The 17,271-nt window shown below is 33.5% G+C and overlaps 2 protein-coding genes across 3 annotated transcripts; one reads left to right on the top strand and one right to left on the bottom strand.

Moving 5' to 3' along the window:
* Positions 1-4,357: 4,357 nt before the first annotated feature.
* Positions 4,358-5,698, top strand: LOC134716363 (uncharacterized). The gene has a single exon (XM_063579325.1). It carries the CDS (start codon positions 4,965-4,967, stop codon positions 5,556-5,558), a length of 594 nt encoding a protein of 197 aa, XP_063435395.1. The 5' UTR covers positions 4,358-4,964; the 3' UTR covers positions 5,559-5,698.
* Positions 5,699-10,594: 4,896 nt separating this feature from the next.
* On the bottom strand, positions 10,595-15,949 carry LOC134716362 (uncharacterized). Of its 2 annotated transcripts, none has more exons than XM_063579323.1 (2): positions 15,747-15,949; positions 10,595-12,635 (listed from the first exon to the last, which is right to left on the bottom strand). In XM_063579323.1, exon 2 carries the CDS (start codon positions 12,631-12,633, stop codon positions 11,113-11,115), a length of 1,521 nt encoding a protein of 506 aa, XP_063435393.1. In that variant the 5' UTR covers positions 12,634-12,635; positions 15,747-15,949; the 3' UTR covers positions 10,595-11,112. The 2 variants fall into 2 exon arrangements, with proteins under 2 accessions (XP_063435393.1, XP_063435394.1); XM_063579324.1 differs by lacking the exon at positions 15,747-15,949 and adding an exon at positions 15,010-15,150.
* Between the last annotated feature and the right edge of the window lie 1,322 nt (positions 15,950-17,271).

Raw genomic sequence — 17,271 nt, 5'->3', positions numbered from 1 at the left:
ATATATATATACAGTAACATGTCTCTGGTTAAACATCTCTAACTGGCAAGTCTATAAAAGAAAAAGCATATGTGTCCCTCGTCAGACCAACATTGGAATATGCTAGTTCAGTATGGGACCCGTACCAGCAAAATGATATTCATATATTGGACATGGTCCAAAGGAGGCCGCAGCAATGTATGTTACTAACAGATACCACAACACTTCATCTGTTAGTGACATGCTTGAACATCTAGAATGGACTACACTACAAGAACGAAGAAAACAGAGCAGACTGATAATGATGTAGAAGCTTAATAACAACTTTGTAAAAATTGATACATCAAATAAACTGATACCAACTGAACTTCCATCCAGGAATAACAACGAAAAAGCATTCAGAATTCCATCATGCAAAACTACAGTTCGGAAGGAGTCGTTCTATCCTAGAACAATTAAGAGAGTGGAATACCTTGCCCAACTGTAACTTAGGTCTCTGCTCCGAGTCCTGGATCTTTCAAGGCTCAGGTCCGTCAGTAATTAAATTGACATGTTTTTATTTGCACTTGTATATAATAAAATTCACCTAGTTTTTGTTTTTTGTTAAATTTTAAAAAATTATACATGCGCGCACTCCATAAATGTGGCAGAATAGTCAACCAGTTGACGGTGGCCGCTTACTGGAAGAAGAAGAAGAATTGACCTCAGTGTTACCCATCTCGTAAAAATCCGGTGATCGCAATACGCATGGACGGTCCTTAAAATAAGCTGACTATTATCTGATTGTACATGTTAAACACGTTTATGGGAAATAAATGATAAATCGTGCATTGAAGACTAAGTTTATGATGTTTGTATGCATTGGTTCAAGAATTGGAATAACATTATTTTTCACCGGTCACTCGTTTAATATGACTTTAAATATTGTTTTTATTGGTATGAACATAGATTTTGTTTTCGGAAATGTTGACATCAGGCTAGCTATATTTGTGAAGTAATGAGAACTAATAATTCTACATAATGTCGATACCGTACTGATATTTTGGCATTACACAAGGTCTAGCTTTTATCAGACTGTTCACGGTGCGTTTACGCTAAACCCTTTGGATGTGTAATGAATGATACTTTTTATTCGTTAATTGTTATTGACTTTGAACTAAATTTCAGTAATTAACTACGAGAAATATTCTTTCGGTGCTATGCATGTTTCTTTTGTTTTAATAGATATAGGAAGACGTGGTATGAGTGCCAATGATACAACTCTCAATCCAAGTCAAAATTTATTAAAGTAAACCATTATAGGTCAAGGTAGGTCTTCAATACGGAGCCTTGTCTCACACCGAACAGCAAGCTATAAAGGTGCCCCAAAAATTACAAGTGTAAAACCATTCAAACGGGAAAACCAACGGTCTAATCCATATATAAAAAAAGAAACATTTATTAACCACACAAACAAACGACAACTACTGAACATCAGATTCCTGACTTAGGACAGGTGCAAACAATTGCAGCGGGATTAAAAGTTTTAATTGTACCAAACCTTCACCCTTATCTGAACATCATAGAAAGACACACTATAAAATATCAATTGGAATGGCTTAACTCAATCAAAAAACGTAGCAACACAGTCAAATTAACACACAATAAACGAATACGTTTGATCTATATTTCAATTTAAATAAAAAGGTAATAAAAATAAGGGAGGAATAATTAAAGTTAAAGTATTATACCGCTGTGAAGTGTTAAACAATTTCAGAAAAAAAACATCAACTTTGAAAAAAAATACGTCATATTATACACACTCAGGTAAATGAAAATTTTGTTGTCTATATACTCTTCTGTTTAGGAATACCAAGAATGTTCTTCTATACCAATAAAACTAATCTAAAACTAATTTAGTACACGTGGGGATGAATATCAACAATAAAGCTATAGAATTGGTGCTCTATAATGTTTTTTTAGGTGCCTCGTACCGATCTTGTCAGTAAGGCCCATTGCAAATGAAATGTTACTCTGCCTAAATACATTTGGTATGTGTTTGTCCCAAGCCAAAAGCCTGTATAAAGTTCAGTGGTTGTCCTTTGTTCATGTCTGTCATATTTGTTTTACCGGTATGTTTTCCGTATATGGTTTTTGTCGAGCCTGCAACTTTTGTTGCAGAAAGCTCGACATAGGGATAGTAATCCGGCGGCGGCGGCGGCGGCGGCGGCGATGTTAGCTCACTTCTTAAAAGCTTTATATTTTAGAAGGTAGATTACCTGGATGCTTCATACTTTGTATATAGATGCCTCATGTAACGAACTTTCCGTCAGTCACATGTCTAATGTCCTTGAACTCATTTTCCTGGTTCAGTGACTACTTGAAAAAAAAGTTAAGATTTTTTGTAATGTTAAATTATCTCTTATTATAAGTAATTGGATAAATGTATTTGGTATGTGCATACCTTGCAAGGTCCTCATGCCTGTCAGACAGTTTTCACTTGACCTTGACCTCATTTCATGGATCAGTGAACAAGGTTAAGTTTTCGTGGTCAAGTCCATATCGCAGATACTATAAGCAATAGGTCTAGTATATTAGGTGTATGGAAGGACTATAAGGTGTACATGTCCAACTGGCAGGTGTCACCTGACCTTGACCTCATTTTCATGGTTCAGTGGTTATAGTTAAGTTTTTGTGTTTTTGTCTGTTTTTCTTATATTATATGCAATAGGTCTACTATATTTGGTGTATGGAATGATTGTCAGGTGTACGTGTCTAGCTGACAGGTGTCATCTGACCTTGACCTCATTTTCATGGTTCAGTGGTCAAAGTTAAGTTTTTTAGTTTTGGTCTATTTTTCTAATACTTTATGCATTAGATCAACTATATTTGGTATATGGAAATATTTTATGATCTATGTGTCGGTTACGCAGGTTTCATTTGATCTTGACCTCATTTTCACGGTCCATTGCTAAGTTTTAAGTGTTTGTGTTTTGGTCTGTTTTTCATTATTTATAAGCAATAAGTCAACTATATTTGTAATATTGAAGAATTGTTAGCTGTACATGTCTGCCTGGCATGGTTCATCAGACCTTGACCTCATTTTCATGGTTCATTGATCAATGTTTCATTTTCTTGGTTAATGTTGAGTTTATGTACAGTTGTAATAAAGCTTTATATTTAGGTCTATCAAGATGGTATCAAGGAGTAGTGAAGAAGGCGAGACATTGAATAGTTGTACATTTTTCAAGTCGGAATACTTATAGCCGAATAAACGGTACGAATGTTTATATATTCTTTAAGTCCGTTCGGTAGCCTATAATTACTAACATCTATTTTATTTGATCTTTGTTGGAGAGTTGTCTCGATCATTGGCAATTATAGCACATCTACTTATTTTTCTATAAGTTTGCGTTATTGTTCTAAACAATACTCTCCTTTAAAACGGCTGAACAGATTAGAAACAACCTTAATGTGAATTTCCTTGTGAGATCTTTAGTCAATAAGGTAGGTCACTGGTTCATTCGTGAACCTTACATTGCCCTATCGTCCCGAACATGCATGAAATATTTGCCACTGGATGTTAAAAGCAACAACCATCGATCAATCAATAAATTGCTGCTGTTACTTCAAATGACACATATGGGTAAAACTACATTTTTGTAAAAAATGAAAAAAATGAAAGTTCAGTTCTAAATAAATTCTGGCACCCATCAAAAACATCTATCTCTGTTAAGCCGTCAATCGCACATCTACTTTAAAGGAACGAAGAAAGGCAGTTATCTATAACCTTATAATCATCAACCTGATTTTGAAATGATTTCACGAGCCTGAACCCGAATACATATTAAATGACCAAAAATTGTTGTCTATATTCTAGAAGCCCTTCTTCACATTTCATCATCAAGAGTTGTTCCACGTTTAATAGTTTAATTTGAAAGGTCCGAAATCAAAACTGAAACATGACAATAATGAGGAATTTTCTATTGACCCATGATATGAATTACGACTGTTTTTATTCAAACTCACAAATTCAATCAACAAATTATGAGAATATAGGAAAAAAATATGCATACACAGCCATTGTGCACGATTAGGCTAGCCATAGAATAATGAATCATTTGGCGATGTTCTTCGATTCCTATTCGTTTATCTAATACAGTTGCAACATGTACTAATGCAATTAATTTAAATCCACTTTGTCGAAAATCACGTCTACAACAAACCACAAGAAAACAAAGAAAAAATATCGAGGTGAAAAAAATTGACGCGAAGGAGAGAATAAATAACTAAGAAGTCGGTAAATCATCAACTTCTGCAGTGGTAACAAAATATATCGCTAGAACAGACAAAGACTTAATGATAAAGACAGAAGTGTGTAAACTAATACGCATGTATTGTTCAGGCGAGGAGGTGCCAATTTTAACGTCTGCACTTCCGCTGCACACCTTTTATAAACACCACACTTACTATAAAAGTTAAATGAGAACAGAAGTTGCAGAAATAGATTGTAGTTAATTAATCTTTGTGAATGGATGTATGGAAATCAGTGTTGTTTACGCACGTGTAACCCTAATCGCCCCATGTGATTGATGCACGAACGGGAATGACCCAGATTTCTGACAACAACAGTTTAATTGCTCACCTTCACTCGCACATCGAGATTATGGGATTAATTAACAGAGGCACTGGGAATGAGTATTGGATTAACGTTTCAACGTTGTGTATGATTAACCTGGAATAATTACATTTTAGTAATGTACTGGCAACTTTTCACATCCACAGTGTTATTTTTAGAATTATCATTTGCTTAAAAATGGTGCATCTATCTTTGAAATAAACAATTGTTTATATTACAAATGTCAGTTCATATCCGCTGTATTCAAGTATTTTAGAGGATTTAACCTCTTCACAAAAAGGAGTATTACATCATTTCATGTTTTAGTAAACAGGATTGTTAAAAATGAATAAAATGGAGTAAATGATCAAAAGAACATGTAAATATAATGCAGAAATCAAGATCAGGTATATCAATCGGTATGACCAACACACGACCTAAACCTCCATGTTGGTTAGATCTGAAAGTTCAAACGTCATCAGATGAAGGAGGATCGAAAAATTCCCCTGTTGGACCCCAGCCAAGTTCATATGTACGTTCAAGTCGTCCAACGAAAAGAACGCGAGCGCGAATACACAGAACAAGAAGTGAATATTGTATTCAGACCGAGGATCTGCCAGACTGTGATATGACATTGAGTTTAGCAGACACTGATCCACAGGATATAGGCTTGAGGACCCAGGACGGTATAGACGAAACGACGAAAAAATGTCAAACATGGTTAGAAAGTATAGAAGTATGTGGTCCTCCGGAAGGGACAGACACTTCCGCTTTAGACATTGACACGGTTGAATTGGAGGTACCAGACGATACGTTATGGTACGATGATCCTAGAAGACATCCATCGCCAAAGCCACATCCGTCTCGTTCACGTAGAGACAAACATAAACTTTCGCCAAGTTCCGATTCCAGATTATCAATTCCAGGACATTTATTTGATTTCGGTGGGAGGCAACTACTTGCTGAGCAGCAGATGAAGTGATTAATGACTGAATTGTGTCTTAAATGTGATAAATGTGTGCATATAATATATTTATCTTTATATATTTGTGAAAAGCGGGTATGTAAATGTGAATGATTTATGAAGTCGTAACTCAAAGTTAATAAATTGCTAATTTTTTATTGATGTTTTGTATTGTAAACATTGCCATGTTCTGGGTGCATCTCTGGGTGGCAGTATTGTTACTTCCGTTATATTATATAACACGAAACAAACTATTTATTCATGAGCATGATAAAGTGATCAAAATTATTTTGAAACAACTAACCGAAGTAAACCTTTGTCCAATTATTAGTATTTTCACCAAATTTCAGTATTATAAAGTGATGAATAAATTATTGATAAAAATAAAAGGTAGCTTATATGGATAGCGGTATTAACTACAGTAAACATTAAATATGTGAGTGAAAGTAGAAAACAAAATCTGATTATTTAATTTCTATTTGAAAATAAAATATCGACACTGACGAAGACCAGTCATGCCAGTTGATATGCTGAAATATTTTTTAATTTAAATCGATATTATTTCATCTTATTCGTATTTGCATGTCATTTTTGTTTGATCAAATACGGTGACTACCATTGCATGAACTTCAGACTATTACATGTATTATGACAAGTACTAAAGTGGTATCGTTAATTTCAGACGATCCGACATATATTTCAAATTTGCCTTAAATTTGGTTGTTCAAATATATATTATCATGATTATGTTTTTTGGATTGCAATGGGCCTTGATATATTTTGACCCTTTCTAAGTGGATGATATAATGATAAGAGGACACTCTAAATACACTAATAAACGTAAGAAACCCCATTTAACATGATTAGCGAAAACCTTCATCAAAATGTGAAGTTGATCGGATTATAAATTTTGGCTCAATCATGACGACAATTTTTTTTATTGGTTATTTAAATTCATTTTCCATGGAGAAACAATCCCTCTTTTATACGTTTTTCTGATTATTGAACTCGTTCTTCAATGTATTGATTAATAGAAAAATTCATACAAATTTGTATCAAATCGGACGGAAAAGGAACGTTCTGTACACACGTCAGGTCAAACTATTGGTTATTTTTTCACCCCCTCCCCTCAAAAAGCTCGCCCATTTCAGGTATGAGAATCCGACAAATACTGAAAGGTGTATACAGGTGACTGGAAATGATGTTGATTATCTTCACGTGATATAGAGATTTCTGAATATAGGGCTCATCTGTCATGTCTGTTGTTCTGAAGACTGGAAACCTTCATATAAATTTGAACCTGTTGAAAAGGGTATGGTGAAAAACGAAGAGGCTAGTCCAAAGACAAGAAATTATACCGAGTTTATTTTTACATGTCCGCCTGCCGAAAGTTATCTCTATTTCAATTATAACTGAATACATAAAACACATATGTTTTATTCTTACTAATGAAACCCTTCATCAAAATTTAAGAAAGGCGCTAACTTGACAAATCGAAATACTATATTTTAAAATTTAGGTCATTTTGCTCACATGGTGCTATTTTCGTCACACGAACTCCATCATCGTAAAAATGAAGACTATGCAACTCTGAAACTGCTTGACCCTCTTCAACCAGACCCAGCCGAAGAGATCCTTACGGCATCTACTCTTATTTTTTATGATATGACTATCACCTCCGCCATTGCCAACAATAGTAAAAGGATAAAATGCAGTTAAGCAATTTGGCCAAAATTATGAAAACTACAATCTATGAAAATATTGACTGTTTAATTTAGCCATAACCTGTCCAAATATACCGACCCAATATAAGCCAAGCGTGACACAAATTCTATCTTGAACGTGGTAGTAGATAGGGAATTTTGACTAGGGGAAGTATGCTCAGAAGGTCAAGATGTGAGCAATGAGCAATGCAAAATTGAAAGACAGCTTGTTTGATTAAGCAAATTTATTTCATTGCCATTGGTCAATAATATTGGGATAAACTATATTATTGTGTGTGCGAGAGTTAATAAAGGGTATAGATGAATTTCACATAGTGTTTGTGCTATTTTGTACATATATAGAGAGAATCATTTCCCGCCAAAATTACAATTTCCATTATCTTAAAAAAAGCACATTGATCCTTCATTTTTTCTACTTTAATCGTTCCTTTATTTATATACTATCAATTTATAGCAGTCCTTTTTGTTATTTAAAAAAAAAGTAGCGAAAATCCTTAAAAAGCTTTATTTTAACAATAAAATCAATTTTTAACCAAACACAGAAGATTTCATTAGAACACAGTTAGATGTATTTCATTAGAACACACTAGATGCATTTCCTTGAAGATAACAAAAATATTGCAATCATGATACAATAAATATCAATATTGCATAAATATATCACGACCCCCTGTCATGTGAGCCTCCTATGAGCTTTTAATGAAAAAAAATAATTGTCAGAATTAAAAAACAAAGAAATGTAAAATATGTCGTTTGAATTGTTTTACATTGTCTTATCGGGGCCTTTCATAGCTGACTACATGTGGTATGGGCTTTGCTCATTGTTGAAGGCCGTACGGTGACCTGGAATTGTTAATGTTTGTGTCATTTTGGTCTGTTGTGGATATTTGTCTCATTGGCAATCATACCACATCTTCTTTTTTATATTTATTTGCCAAGTTAAATTATATCATGGATTTCAGACGGACGTATTCGGTAAAAAAAACCAATTAAGCAATGCATGATTTAGTGGTATCTAGTACGGTTATAAGCTATGGATTTGAAAATGTATATGACCATTTTATCTCAATTTCATATATGTAGAACATCACACACACCTGACAAAATATATAGATCTCTGCCATGCAGTCAGGATTATTAAGGTTTAGGACAAAGGCGAATCCAAAGGGGAGTTGCGGGGGGCTTGGTCCCCATTTGTGGGGAAATTTTGGTTGATTACATAGGGAATAACAGAAGCATGATTGGAGCGGCCCTCCTCTTAAGGCAGTCAATGTCCCCTCCCACTTATAAAAAGTTCTGGATCCACTACTACAGGACCGTGAACACAGGCACTTGTCTCAGATCCCCCTATAAACATAGTTATATTAAGGTATATAGGAAAAATAAATTCTGAAACAAGTACCTGTGGCTGTGGATTCATATCTTCTACAATTTTTTTTTATAGAGAATAACAAGATGAAAGGATTAAAAAAATAAAATTCAGACCACGTCACATAAAAACATCACAAATTTCAAGGCACCTGTCCAATCAACATATAAAAAAAGGAGATGTGATATAGTTGCCAAATGAAACAGCTACCCATAAAGACATCATGACAAATATGCGAACAATCACACAGTGTGGCCATCAACCGACCAATGAAAGCCACTGGAGGTCAGATTTCTAGCTTTGGATAAAAATACTACAAATTATAATTTGTACAAACTTAAATCTTGTACACAAGATAAATAACACGCATAGTTTATAACATGTATTAATACATGTACTTGATAAAAGTTCGACTGTAATACATTCTATAATGCGCCAAACCAGGAAAAGGAAAATGAAGAAATAGATATATACGTCGTAAACACTTCACATTAATGATCTTAGTGTCTGTTGAACGTAACTAGACTTACAAGTATGAACACTTGACCTTGTATTATCAAGTCCCTCTCTCTTCAAGGTCATCATTCTGTCCATCTTCGCTAGCCAAGGGTTACGATCCACTCTTCTCCTAGCTGGAGAGGAGTGGAGTGGATCGTAACCCTTGGCCAGTAAAAGATGCATTCTGTCAAAACAGTCTTTTTAATTCTCTTTTTTGTAGGAATAGTGTTTCTATAAAGACAGTTTTTGCAAATGGATATTTAACGCTCCCAAGACTGCCAGCTTTCTCTTGTACTGTCATCATATGAAAACATCCCATTAGAGGTCATGTTCAAAAACCTTGGAATCATTTTCTATAGATTATATGCCATCTTAAATATTCATCTATATTAGGGAACCATTAAGATTAACTAAATATTTTTATCAGTTGACTACAAGAAGATGACTGATTGCTAAACCATATGAGAAATGTTATGACGACTGTACCAGCTGTTGTTTTCGCTTATACAGGCATCGTAGTGCTGTTACTAACTAAAATTCATTTGAAAACATTTCTTGAGAGATCAAAATCACTATAACAAATACATAAAGCCAAATCTCTTTATAATATATAACAAACCGTTGCAAAATAAGAAAAAAAAACATCTACACAGAATAAGTATACTATATAAAAGTTCAAGACCACCGAAATTGTAAAAAGACTAATAATTTGGTAGCAAAAAAGGAATCACAGAGAATCGGAGAATAATTCGCTACAAATGGCTTAAACATACTGGCCCATAGTCTGTGGTCCATCAGCCCTTATTCAATTTCTTTTATAACTAAGATTGAAATCGTAACAATCAGTGGTAGGAGTTCAAATCATAAAAATGACGTATAATCTTCACTTTTGTAAAACAACCAAAAGCAATGAATTAATTGCCATGGTATTAACTTTAAGGAATATATGACAAAATAAATCTTCGATTTAATGCTTAGATATGCAAGCCAGTTTTTCACATAGCTACTTAGAAGAGAATACCAACAAAAATTTCTATAATTCTTCGAATATTATTGGAAAATCAGATCGTCTAGTGAAGGGAAAAGTTGGTACGTATAAAGCTGATATTTGCCACTGGACGTTAAGAGCATACTATACAGTGTTGATCCCATATTGAAATGTTGCTGACAATTTGCATAATGGCTATTTTTTGCCTGATTAATAAATCAAAGATGTAATAACAAATATACCTTCATGTGCCACTTTTTGAGTCATAATACAGATTTGTGGACGTATTTTTCCATTCGATAGAAATACATAACTTTTTTGTTTTAAAATATGTAAACACGAGCTGTATTTTGTTAAATTATTGCAGTGTAATTTACATTTTACGGATACGTTTCATGATTTTTGACCCCCCCCCTTTCCCCTCTAACAAAAATAAACCATAATAAAATTTGGCAAAACATTTTTTTTCTTTTCTTAAATCAATAAACAAAAATCATAAAATAAAAATAAAAATCCACGCTGTCTTATTTTCCTCTCCCTATAAATTTCCACCTATTTTTTATTTACCAATTTCAAGATGATCAATGCCATAACAAAAATCAGTTAATACAGTTAAATGAATAGCACTAGCTCTAACAAAATTTAACAACGTAAGAACACCATTCCAAATTCTACTTATTTGTTTAGCAGCATCACACTGTAAAAAAACTGATGAATTTTAAAGCGTTAACTGAATATCATTTTCTTGAATATCCACACATGTCAAATAGTTCAAGTATGATTCAAAACTAAAATTCGAATTCCCACAAACTATTTTAAAACGGCAAATGTTTATATACAATTATAGCACTTGTATAGGTTACTATGAGTATTTCTTATATCAGATGGAAGATGAGCATTGAACACTACACGAATGACTGAACCGTTTCAGTAATAACCTCGTTTTCGCTTGCCACCATAATGGAAGATGAGCATTAATCACTACTCCAATGGCTAAACCGTTTCAGTATTAACCTCGTTTTCTCGCGCCACCTCGCTTATCTCTCTGTTGGTTTCCATTTTGGGAATAGTAACAGTTAATGTTTGCTCTTGTTTGTTTTCCTTTCCCTCTTTCCCAGCTTCTGACTGCTCTTGTTTGGTAGTATTTTTGTCCGTTTGTATCTGAATGTTAGATGCTTTAGAAGCTTCTGTGTTCATGGACGAAAGGTCAAGTTTAAGTTCACTTTCGGTCATCTCAGTTTTATTAGCAACATCATTCTCCTGATTAATAGATTTAGCTTTAAGCATCTTTGATTGTTGAAACTTTGCATGACTTTCTGTCTCTGCTTGAGCCATTAAAGCGAGCTGCATTTCTATTCTACACATACCACATGCACAATCTAGTATGTTTGTCTCACGGAAAGAAGATTTGTGACCGGGAGTCTTCAAATAAAAATTTCTGTCGTGAAGTTTTGATTGCTGGTTGACTTTGAAATACGACCCGGGATCAGTCTGCATATCTGGAATTGGTACAGGACGAACTTCATGTTCCGATTTAGGATAGGCAAAGTATATCCGTTTAACATTTTTTGGCGACATATTAGCGTGTTTACGCGGAGAATTGACTTTTCTACCAGATGATGTGTACTTAGTAAGGTCATCTAACGAAATACTATCCTCATCCGGGTAGCTGTAGTAGTCGAGTATATTTGCCACTTTTCTGTTATAATTCTCTCTCTCTTCGAACACCTTTGTTTCGTCTTTAAATGTTTTTCGCTTTGGTCCCATGGCCAATAATCGCGGTTTGGTCAGATATTCTCTTCGAATACTTGCAAGGTATCCGCCATCATTATAGCGCGTAAAATTGGACGTTTGTGACACTGGACTTGATTTATATCTTCTGAAATAGATGATTTTCCCTTTGTCAATATACATAGTTCCCTCATCAGTTTCTCGCACCAGGTATTTCCTTTGTTCTATTTTGTTAGAGTACTGGGGATACGTATCTTGATCTTCGTCACCAGTTTTCACTTTGTTGTGGTGCTCACAACGTTTTATTGAATGCTGGATTTCCGTTGTTGTCATTGAACTGTCTTTATTGATTTTTGCTTCCGCAGCAGACGTCTTACTCATTCTACCGTTTGGCGAGAGAGAACGAGACCGGTCGTCTGATACCATCATTGCTCGAGCTGAATTAACTCTCTGTTGAGTTTTGAAATGATCAATATATCCAGATTTTCTGTATGGAAAATAAGATCCTGACGGACTAACGGGTCTTTCAATGTGGTTTTCATTCTCTGAGATATCAGGTATATTTTGAATTGATCGTTTATTGGCAGGTGTGGGCGAAGTAATTGGTGGTCTTGGAGACTTATTTTCACTTCGAGGATGTCGAGGAGATCCCCGTCTCTGTGTTTTCGGCGATCCTGGTGGTGAATGTCGAATTAGATCGTCTTCATCAACGAATGTTCGAACACTTAGCTGGTATCTTGGTGGTAGCCTCTTCCATAAAGTCCACGATGCTGACGTTGCCATGTCTGTAATAAGAAAACATGACAAAAATGTAAATAGAAATATATGTATTTGGTTTAAGGTAACAGAATTTTATGAAACTCGTATATAACGCAAAGAGTTGGAATTTGGGCTGCAAATCATTTATCGTAAAATAGGTAATAAGTAAATTTCTTAGTTTGAGAGCGGGGTCATTCGGGTCCTAATTAAGACATACTCTTATTTTATTTTCATTAACTGTTTACAATCCAAGGGAATGAAGTTTATAGATATAGGAATGTCTGATCTATCATTTCATCATACAAATAAAAAACTGTGTTCGGACTTTATTTGTTTATGAGTGAATTGGTCGAGTTTATACACCAATAAAATTTCTTTAAAAATTTAAATCCTATAAGAAAAACCTAAAATAGTAAGGAAAAGGAAGAAATTCGTCACAGCACTCTCTGGACTAAACTGCCGCGATAAAGTCTTTTCCCCCGGCAAACAACAATCAATTGATAGATCTGATTCAACTATCGTCAGATAAACTGTGTTTGGTGGCATTTAAATCCGTAATTTATAATTAATGTAATGAGTAAGTTTGGTAGTTTTGATCTTAGCTAAAAGTTTAATAATGAGTTCTTATTGACAAACACACTCCAAAAGTAATACAACTGTCAAGAACATATAAAATAGAATACAAACACTTCGATAAAAAGACTAACAATCTTATTTAGGTTTAGTGTGCATATGAAGTTTCGTAAATGTTTGAAAATCTCGTTTAATCCTCATTTAAACGATCGCCTCTCAAATATTTAACGTATCAAGTTACCAATTACTTTCTTCAGTATTCAAATGTGGAAAAAATGTAAAATGAATGTCTTTAAAATTGCCTGACGTAAAATAAAATGTGATCGCAGCAAATATTCTTAATTATTGAAATATTATAGCTACATTAGCTAGAAGTATAGGGGAAGAGTTGAGATCTCACAAACATGTTTAACCTCGCCGCATTTTTGGGTTGTCCGATGCCAGAGCCTCTGGCATTTATTGGTCTTGTTTTTTTCATTTACTTCCTTCATATGTTTGGAGGTGAGGACCACATCCGGGTGCGATTTTTTCTCGCTGGGTTGAAGACCCATCGGTGGCCTTCGGCTGTTTTCTGCACTTTGGTCGGGTTGTTTCATCTCTTTGACATGTTCCCCATTTCCATTCTCATTTCTTTTTGTACATTATCTGTTTTTCTCCAACGTTTATCGTTTAATGAACAATTAAACATAACTGCAAAACACCCATCTCGTAGTAGCTGGGCATAGAACTATGATCAACTTGGCATTCTTTCAGCAAGGCTTAGCATTTTACCCTTGTTAAAAGAGGACGTCCGAGGTGATGAGCGGCTTGTACGCAGCCACGTCCGGTCGGTATAGTGTCGTTAAATCAATGCATAGTATAGATGAAATGCTACGCTCTTTGCATGTTAAAGAAACTAGACAAGGGTCTGCAGTTTGCTTGGTGCAAAGGTAAATAACTTCACCTTATCTAGTATACCCTGAGCCAACCAGATGTTCTGTCCTTCACCTCCGGTTGGTCAACTTTTCAGAGAATTTACATAGTATATATGTTTATGGTATATGCATGACATACCTGTCACTGGGCGTCAAGTAATCAACAATTAGTCAATCGTAACATCATAATTCGTCGAACAAACTACATGTAAAAGTCTATTTGCAGTAACTTACTACTATTCGTGTGTTTTCTCTGTCCTTTATGATCTCCCATTTATTTGTATTGTAGTCCTATCATGTAATGTTGTCATTTTAATGTTATAACTAACATTGTCATAAAAGCGTGAGGTTTTGCATGCCACAAAACCAGGTTCAACTCACCATTTTTTTTTTATTAAAATGTCCTGTACCATGTCAGGAACATGGCAATTGTTATATTATAGTTCGTTTCAGTGTGTGTTTTATTTTAATGTTGTGTTTCTGTTGTGTCGTAGTTCTCCTCTCACATTTGATTTGTTTTCCTCAGTTTTAGTTTGTAACCCGGATTTGTTTTTTTTTCTCAATCGATTTATTAATTTCGAACAACGGTCATATTACTGTTGTCTTTATCTACTTCAAATTTACGCAGAAAAAAAAATGTCATTTTCTTAATGTATGGCGAGTTAATTATATTAACATAAGTTTGTTAGTGAATAACTCTTTACGTTTAAAATTGAGAATGCTTTCACGGTTTTTCAATTGTAAAAATCACATTGTTAGTATATTATTTAAATTAAATGTTTTTGTCGTGTTAAAGCAGCTTTAAACTATTAAAAAAATATGTATCAATCTTTCTTTATTGAACAGCATTATTTCAATTTATCATATTATCATTTAAAAAAATAATAACTATGAAATCTAAAATTAAACTTACAACTTTGAAAATTTTAATTCCTCTGCGCGACTATATTGCACTATGTTACTTTAATCAGTTCAAACGTAAAACAACCACAGAAAACACACAACTGTCTAAAACTTTTAACGAACTTTATGCAAAGGAAGATATTAGGTATTGTGTAAAGAATATAATACAAGCTGTCAAAATATCACTTTTACTCAACTGTGTACAGCAAATTTTAAAGGTAGAGATAGGTAATTAAAAAGTATTTATCCATACAATAGCTGTTTGTACCAAAATACCACTATTATTTACCTATTTGTCTAGGACGTTTTCACTTTCTTTGCATAATGTTACGATTCCGTGAGCCTAGTACAATATATATATAGTTTATATTCCAATTGCATTTTTTTTGCTACTTTTCAAATTTTAAATGGTTAACTACTTGTCGATCAATATAACAAGTATGTGTTGAAATTATTCCGTAAAGTTATTTTGCTTGACGATCTTCTGATCCTTAACTCATCTGATCATGAGATCAAGTATAAAAATCCATTTTCAATTTCGAACTTTTATTCAATATTTTCTTTCATTTGCTCTTTCGAGTCATTACTTTTGAGGACATTCTTATATGGGTTAATTCTATTTATCTGCATGCATTAAATCTGCTTTATGTATTCAATTCTCTTAAATATTCAAATCAGTATTTAAAACGCATCTGTTTCTATATCTATCAATCAAAAAATAAATAAATAATACATATGCATACTTACTTGTTTAGTGGAACTCACAGCATTGAAGATTCACTCATCAAAACGTCTACATAAGAAAACTTAACACATTTTTGGACGGGTCAATAAATCACAAAAAATAAAAAGATCGACTTGCGTTTTATAGTTATGTTAAAACGACCTCAAGACAGAGATCGAGAAAAGTTCTTTTAGATGTACGATTTCATCCCAGCAACCAAGCTTATCAAACGTTTTGGCAATCACTGTACTATTAATCTAAAAGCGATAATGTGTATTATACGTTCTCTGTAAGGATATCGCTCCCTTTATTTGTGTTGAATGGTCACTAGTCCAAGTGTTTGACGTTCATTATAGCCTGATATTACAGACATTTACAGATTTGTTTGTTTAAAATGTTAGAAATGTTTGGTTTTTACCAATTCATTCTGTATTTTTGAAACAAATGTAAATATAAAGGTATAATTTTAGATGTAAATTTATTTCAAAAAGCGAAAAGGGTATCGACTAAAATCATAGAAAGTCGGAGAAACTATTATTTGAACACTCTATGACGTCTATAATTTGAGATCATTAATCTGATTTGTTATTCTAATATGTTAATTTAAAATTTCACTTCCTTTTAATTTCTGAACCCATTCGCTAAATAAAGGCAACAGTAATATACCGCTGTTCAAAAGTTATAAATCGATTGACAGAAAACAAATCTGAATACAACCTTAAACACATTAACTATAAGAGAAAACAATGGGAAAATGAAACACTGAAGTGCAACAAAAGTAAATGCCAACATGCATAGAAACGATATTTCATATGGACATATGCCTGGCATTGTGCAGAAAATGGTGTGTTGAATATTATTTTTTTAAATGCTAGACACCATTTAATTGAGTGCGTAGGGAGTGGATGCTGTTCTCCGTGGTCTGTTGTTATAGCTTATTTGTTTGTATATCTTGTTTTACCTTTAATTGCTTTATGTGTTTTATGTATACAATTAACAACTAACAATGAGGTATCGAAATATGCATTTATATAATAAGTTGATAGAATGTATTTCCGACTGACTAGACCTAATGAATTCACGTTTTGTTTAAGCACGCGATTTAAAGAAAGTTTATCACAACTACTAACAATAACTTATTATGTTCCAATTACAATGTAATGATTACTGTAAAATTTCATCAGTGTTATTATATTTTTACTTTTTTTGTTTGGGTCACTCGGTCATCGTTAATCATTCTAGGTCATAATGACTTACTATTGAAATATAAGCATAAAAACTTCTAGTAAATATAAATAATGTGTGGACTCAAAATTTACAGGTTGAATGTTAAATGAAAATTCAAAACGAACTAATTTCTTTAAATACAAGCTCTACAGTACAACATAGAATCCAAACACATTTTATTACATAACATTTATTACGAAAATCATAAAGCTAGCATTATCTTTAAAATTAACTCTACTTTTCTCAATATAAATGATGTCCTCTCTCTAAATAATTTGGTGACTACTTTTATACTTATTTAGCCCATCAAACTTGAAATAA

Source organism: Mytilus trossulus, chromosome 4 (assembly GCF_036588685.1).
Source record: "Mytilus trossulus isolate FHL-02 chromosome 4, PNRI_Mtr1.1.1.hap1, whole genome shotgun sequence".
Taxonomy (NCBI): domain Eukaryota; kingdom Metazoa; phylum Mollusca; class Bivalvia; order Mytilida; family Mytilidae; genus Mytilus; species Mytilus trossulus.
Note: the sequence above shows the minus strand (reverse complement) of the source record. Positions and strands in the feature narration are given on the sequence as shown.

Coding starts and splice junctions, on each gene's coding strand:
- LOC134716363 (XM_063579325.1), top strand. CDS start 4,965: ATGCAGAAATCAAGATCAGGTATATCAATCGGTATGACCAACACACGA.
- LOC134716362 (XM_063579323.1), bottom strand. CDS start 12,633: ATGGCAACGTCAGCATCGTGGACTTTATGGAAGAGGCTACCACCAAGA.